The sequence below is a fragment of the Natrix helvetica genome (genome assembly GCF_964273705.1).
Source record: "Natrix helvetica genome assembly, chromosome: 1".
NCBI classification, from domain to species: domain Eukaryota; kingdom Metazoa; phylum Chordata; class Lepidosauria; order Squamata; family Natricidae; genus Natrix; species Natrix helvetica.
Genome location: NC_138548.1, coordinates 256,780,892 through 256,787,629, shown reverse-complemented (window position 1 = coordinate 256,787,629; position 6,738 = coordinate 256,780,892). Strand labels below are relative to the sequence as shown.

Here is a 6,738-nt window from a genome sequence, read left to right as displayed (position 1 = left end):
TGCGCATGTGCAGAACAATTGTAATTGCACAAATTTAATTTTATTTCTTGTTTTTTAACATTTTGCGCATGCGCAGACCCATTTTTGTGCATGCATGCATGCAATTTTTGCATGCACCAACAGTAATGCCGGGAGCAACCCACCCCTGGAGGTAACCTTAAAAGTGGAACATTTAGAAATCATACCCAATTGTCTGTAGAGTGTTTATCTTCACTTCTCTTTCCCCCTTTAAAGAAAATGGTGCAGCAGGTTTTTGCTCCCCATGGAGTTAATAGTATTTATGGATATAAGGGAAGGGGACCATGTCATCGCTGAAACAACATCCTTTCAGTAATTCCTCATCCTCTCAGAAGCCATTTGGGGGTGCATGTTCCTTTTTCAATTCTTTTTAAAGACCTGGAAGATCCTAATTATGTCTTTCTCAACCCAGTTCTAGTTTAGTTCTTGGTGAACGTTTGACATCCAGGTTACGTGCTATGACTCATCAAAAGATAACTTGCAACTTGCCAAATGTGAAAAACTTCAGGATTTCTAAAGGTACGTTCCATGTTTGTTTGTTTGTTTGTTTGTTTGTTTGTTTATTGGATTTATACAACATAAAAAATGTCAAAATGTTCTTTTCAAGATAAAGCCCAGGATTTGCTGGGTAACTCACATTTACAGTACTCTTACAGAATGTCTGAACTACTAGCCTTTAAAAATACTGTATTGTTTTTAAGAGGGCACGTGTGGTATTGAGGAATCAGTGTAAGGTATTGGACTTTGGATAACAGTTGTGTATGTTGTATGAACTCCTCAATTTGTTTTTACTTTATTTTACAATGGGATATTTGCAATTCTAACCACTGCTGAACAATTCCTTAGGTCACCACAGCGACTTCATTCCAACACACATCACAAATACCACATGCATATAAAAAGAAAGGGTGCTTCAATTGCCTGGAGGCACCTGCTATTATGATGCCAAGACATATGCTCCCAGCAGTTCCCCAGTAGACTCCCCAAATATGGCATCTCTTGATATACTAAGACTACAGCTCCCAGGATTCCTAGCTAACCTGGAGTTTGTCTGTTGGGGAAAGCTGGCTTTGGAAATTATACATGTGTTCTCTTCATTGCCCATAAGTGGCGCTTATTGACTGTATATTCAACAGTGAGATTCACAAGAAGGGATTCCTGCCTAGGCAAGTTAGGAAAGATTTTGGCAATATTTGGAATGAAGAAAAGACAATTTGGTAAAACTGCTCTTGAAAACTACAGTAGACCATATGCTAAAGCTGCAGCCAAAATGAAATTATTTTATTAATCCTAGTTGTAACAACAATTATCAAAAGTAGAAAACAAAACTTAGAAGCTACAAAAATAATACAAATCTAGCTTTAAAATATCACAGTGTCTGATATTTTACACATGTAGTACAATAGTAGGTAGCATACCACAGCATCAGAAGCAATCAATAGCAATACAGTACTGCATATCTTGCTTAGACCTGGCTCAATAGCATCCCCAACTAGCCACATCTGCCTTAATTGCACTGTGCTTTTGCCTTGAGAACAGAATAAGCAAGTAGCAATTTCCATGCCCATAACATAATGGAACATCTCAAAAGATCATGTGTGCCTAATTATATATGTAGAAATTCAGGCCTTGCTGGTCCATGGGATAAAAATCCTTTTGAGTTAATATTCCAGAACTATGTGATGGAAGAGTTGGAATTTGAATGGAATAAGCCCAAATGTTCCTTGCTGCCTAGGTTGTCATAAACGTCTTTTTTGAACAGGATTGTTTATTTAATTACAGTAGACACTGAAATGAAAGGTGGAATTAAGTAGGCAAGAACTGTTGGTGAAAACAATCTCCCTGTGCTCAGGATTCAAGCTAACTTACAGACACAAATGAGATATAAAGACTGTTGACAGGAAAGATTCTGGAATGTTATGGCTAAACATGAGAAATATTTCTATCTCCGATCTGATCTGACCTCATTGGGAATGGGAGAACTTTCATAAAACTTTGAGCAACTCAGAGGAGGGCAGATAAGCATCTACCATATAATTAAGACTATGAATAATTGCCTCCCTATAATCTTCCCTCACCTCAGCACCGTCCAAAATAGATCAGATTACAATATCCCTAATTACTAGCGCAGCCTTTAACCTGCTCTCTGAATGTCATGGAGCTGGAGACCAATACAATTAAACAAGAGGATGCAGTATAAGGATCAATCATTTCTCTTGGTGGTCTTCCTGGCATCTCTGAAGTAAGGATAATAGTAACCCTGACAAGGGAAGAATAACGCAAATACCGTTTTCTGCAATTCCCAGTCCCTTCATAAGACTTCCCATCCATCTGGACTCTGCAAATATTTGGGCTTCCATACTTGTAGATGCAGTGACAAGCAATCTTCATTGTGGAATTGTCCCACCTTGGAAATGGAAGGATTCATCCACCATGTTCATTCATTATTTCTCACAAGCAGAAGCCAGGGAAGTACAGCCCCCAACAGAGCAACAGCAGAGATAAGGAAAACAGCCATCATAATAGGTGACTGGAAGCAGCCCATTCCAGGACATGTTTGTGATGCTTCTGATTCAGCAGCTTCTCCGTGATCTTGAGCTATGGTTATATATTCCTCTTCCATTAGTGGCATTCCACACTGAGTAATAATGAAGATATGAGATTCACATTCCAGGCCACTGGGCCGTACAACGGAGTCCACCATAGGATACCTCTGTGAACCTTGGCGTCTGCCATAATTGTGCAGCGGCAAGAGGAAATGGCCGGGAACCACCAAAGTATTTGCAGAGCCGTGTGGCACTCCACAGGTGAGTGGCAACGAGGAAGGTGAGAGAGGCAACTCCAAAGAGGATGAAGTCAGGGCTGGCTTGGAAGGCCAGCAGTCCTTTTTATTGCAGAGAAAGGTCACAAAGCGACAGATGGGACACGTAAGGGTGTTTTGCAGGTGCCCTTCTTCATGGGACAGCAGGCACTTGACCAAACAGTCATGGCAAAATGTGTGGCCGCAGCTCAGCGTCCGGCGGGACACTTTTGGAGACTGAAATGTTTCATAACACACAGGGCACTCGCCTGGGGCGGCGGCAGGAGCTTCTTTGCCAGTGTTGTTCTGAGACATCCCTGCCCTCTCAGATCACTTCTGTGAACCAAGCTGGATGGAAAACAGAGCGAACAGATTTGTAATCAAACAGCTACAGAGTGAAGAAGAACATGTGAATGTAACACAAGACTTGCTTCCAAGCAGTTGGCAAGAGTTGCTGTCCCAAACCCAGAGGCTCCCTGTAGCATCCATGTGTGGATCCACAGAGGTGCTATTTAGACAAAGCTGTACAACCTAATGTAACCTGGGACAATATTTGGTTCCACAAAACCTTGTACCTTACAGTCCTACCAAACTGGTAAAACAGGGAAGTCATTAAATTCATGGGAAGGAATCAGGTCAACTGTATTCCATCAATGTAATTTTAAATCCTATCTGTTTGTCGTTGTTACACACACACACAACACACACACACACACACTTTCCTAACTCATTTGCCAGCCAAAATAGTTTCACTTACGCCATTTCTCCCTATATCCAAGTTAACTAACCATCGACAACATAACGATATGATATAAATTACCACCACCTCCACCTTTGAAATTGCAGCAAAAAAAAAAAAAAAAACAGGATAAAATACACATCAGCTACCCCACAAAATAGAACTGCATTATTTGGTTGGAATGACACTGATGTGTTACATAGTTACGTACATACATATCAAAAGATGCTCAAATATGCTTCATCCATGGAGACCGTGAAAAGGAGATTGTTTTCTGAGGCTTCGCTGCTGTGCCATGAAGAATGTCCTCAGAAGTACCTTCTTCTTCCCAGGCACCAAGCCTTCCCCAAGCACCTTTCCATGGACTCAGTCCTTCTAGGTCTGATCTTCCCAGCACCCTAGAAATCAGCTTGCCTATATAGAATGGTTGCTGGGTGGCACACACTAGAACTATGCTGCGTCTTGCATCAGACCTTTAAGAAGAGCAAGTGACCTGAAGGGTGGCTCCCAAGGAGTGAATGTGGAGGAACTTGTTTGTGAACCGAAGTTTTCTCCTTCTCTGTTTGGTACTTGGGGAGGAGTCACCAGGAAGATACCATATTCTGAGCCCTGCTGTGCCATGCCCATTAGCTGAAATGCAGGTATACTGAAACTAACTTAGATCCATTGTATCTTAAACTTATTTAGTTCTTATTGGAGAGATAGGCAAAGGATTTGTTATACTCTGCAATTTTAAAAAAAGGAAAGTCTACACAGAGTAAGACTACCCTCTCTGGGATGCAAAAAGTCAGATGGAAGCAGTTATCATTAATTTAATTAATTAACATTAGCAAACTTGGGGTTGGTTAGTGCCTTGATGTCCCTCCTCCCACTTTTTAATTTTCAACTTTAATTATTCTGTTCCTATTTTAATTGCCTTCTAGAAGAATATAATATTTATACGATTTTTATCTTTTAATTGTACACTGGCCAGAGTTGCTCTGTTAGTGAGATGGGCAGCTTTCAAATCTGATGAGTAAATAAATAATTTTTCAGGATGTTATTGCTATTGTCCATAGTGACCATAGAAAAGCTAGTCTGATACTCGGGGAAACATTCAGAGGAGCCCGGATACAAAATCCCAGATCTTCTAGTAGAGATTGAAAACCTGCATTACTCCTCTGAAAGTAAATGTCACTCTGTCACTGATTTGGGGTTCAATGCAAAGCAGATTACTGCATCAGTTATATTGCCTGCAACAGTTCTAAAGACATTGATGAAATTTATACGTAACATGTTGGACCTGACTTGGTGGGATGTTCCAACAGAATAGACCCGTGATGGCGAACCTATGGCACGCGTGCCACAAGTGGCACGCGGAGCCATTTGTCAGGGCACGCGAGGCACTGCCCTGTCAGCTAGCCAGCGCGCATGCGCGCGCTGGCCAGCTGACTTCACCTTTTTAAAAGCTATTTTTCGCCTTCCCCAGGCTCCAGAGGCTTTATAGGAGCCTGGGGAGGGCGAAAAGAGCCTCCCCCGCCCCCTCCGGAGGCTTCCCTGAAGCCTTCGGAACACTTAAAACCACCCTCCGAGCAACCCGGAAGTGACTTCCGGGTTGCTCGGATGGTCGTTTTAAGCGCTCTGAAGGCTTCAGGGAAGCCTCGGGACGGCCCCTGAACAGGCACGAGACGTGCGTCTCCATCGCCCGGGCCCGGATCGCCTCCGCCACGCGGCACCTCAGGCTCGGCGTCCTTGCACCCGGCCTTCACATCGCTGCCGCCGCCACTACCACCGCCGCTAGAACAGGCTCGGCCGAAGGGAAGTCCGTCAGGCCTCGGCCGCGCCGCCCTCGCTTCCTCCTCCTCCTCCTCTAGCCGTGCCATCGCAAGGATTAAGGCGAAAGGGGGGGGGGACGGGGAAAGCGAAGAGGGCTTTGCATGATTTTTTCGCCTTCCCCAGGCTCCAGAGGCTTTATAGGAGCCTGGGGAGGGCGAAAAGAGCCTCCCCCCCCAGAGGCTTCATGGAACGTCCGGAGGCTTCCCTTACTACATCGCAAGGATTAAGGCGAAAGGGGGTGGACGGGGAAAGCGAAGAGGGCTTTGCATGATTTTTTCGCCTTCCCCAGGCTCCAGAGGCTTTATAGGAGCCTGGGGAGGGCGAAAAGAGCCTCCCCTGCCCCCCCGGAGGCTTCATGGAATGTCCGGAGGCTTCCCTTACTACATTGCAAGGATTAAGGCGAAACGGGGGGGACGGTGAAAGCGAAGGGGGCTTTGTTGTCCTCCTTCTCCTCCTTTCCACCTCCGGCTCGAACGCGGCGCCGGCAGGCAGCGAACGAGTCGGAGCCTGCCGACTAGAGGAAGAGGGTGAGAGGCGGGTCCTGTGAACGGCGGCAGCAGCGGCGGCAAAAGTCGTAACTCGGCGGCGGGCCGCCCCGGCTGGGAGACAAAGGAGGGGAAAGGCGGCAGGCAGCCGAGTTGCAACTATTGTCGCCGCTGCTGCCACCGTTCACAGGACCCGACTCTCACCCTCTTCCTCCAGTCGGCAGGCTCCGGCTCGTTCGCTGCCTGCCGGGCCCCGGCGCCACATTCGAGCCGGAGGGGGAAAGGAGGAGGAGGAGGACAACAAACCCCCCTTCGCTTTCCCCGTCCTCCCCCTTTTGCCTTAATCCTTGCGATGGCGCGGCTAGAGGAGGAGGAGGAGGAGGAGGCGAGGGCGGCGCGGCCGAACGCTGACGGACTTCCCTTCGGCCGAGCCCGTCCTAGCGGCGGTGGCGGCGGCAGCGATGTGAAGCCTGAGGCGCCACGCAGAGGAGGCAATCCGGGCCCGGGTGATGGAGACGCACTTCTCGTGCCTGTTCAGAGGCCGTCCCGAGGCTTCCCTGAAGCCTTCAGAGCGCTTAAAACGACCATCCGAGCAACCCGGAAGTCACTTCCGGGTTGCTCGGAGGGTGGTTTTAAGTGTTCCGAAGGCTTCAGGGAAGCCTCCGGACGTTCCCTGAAGCCTCCGGAGGGGGCGGGGGAGGCTCTTTTCGCCCTCCCCAGGCTCCTATAAAGCCTCTGGAGCCTGGGGAAGGCGAAAAAATCATGCAAAAATGGGTGCGTTGTGCGCGCATGCGCACTGGGGGCGCGTTGCATTATGGGTGCGGCACGCCCGCACACGACCCCCCCCCCACGCTCCCCCCACTTGTGGCCGCGAGCCAAAA

General features: G+C 47.2%; 1 protein-coding gene across 1 annotated transcript; it reads right to left on the bottom strand.

Annotated features, from left to right (window-relative positions):
- Window positions 1–1,324: 1,324 nt before the first annotated feature.
- On the bottom strand, window positions 1,325–3,942 carry RNF222 (ring finger protein 222). The gene is made up of 2 exons (XM_081936575.1): window positions 3,773–3,942; window positions 1,325–3,166 (listed from the first exon to the last, which is right to left on the bottom strand). The coding sequence occupies exon 2, from the start codon at window positions 3,131–3,133 to the stop codon at window positions 2,456–2,458; it is 678 nt and encodes a 225-aa protein (XP_081792701.1). The 5' UTR covers window positions 3,134–3,166; window positions 3,773–3,942; the 3' UTR covers window positions 1,325–2,455.
- Between the last annotated feature and the right edge of the window lie 2,796 nt (window positions 3,943–6,738).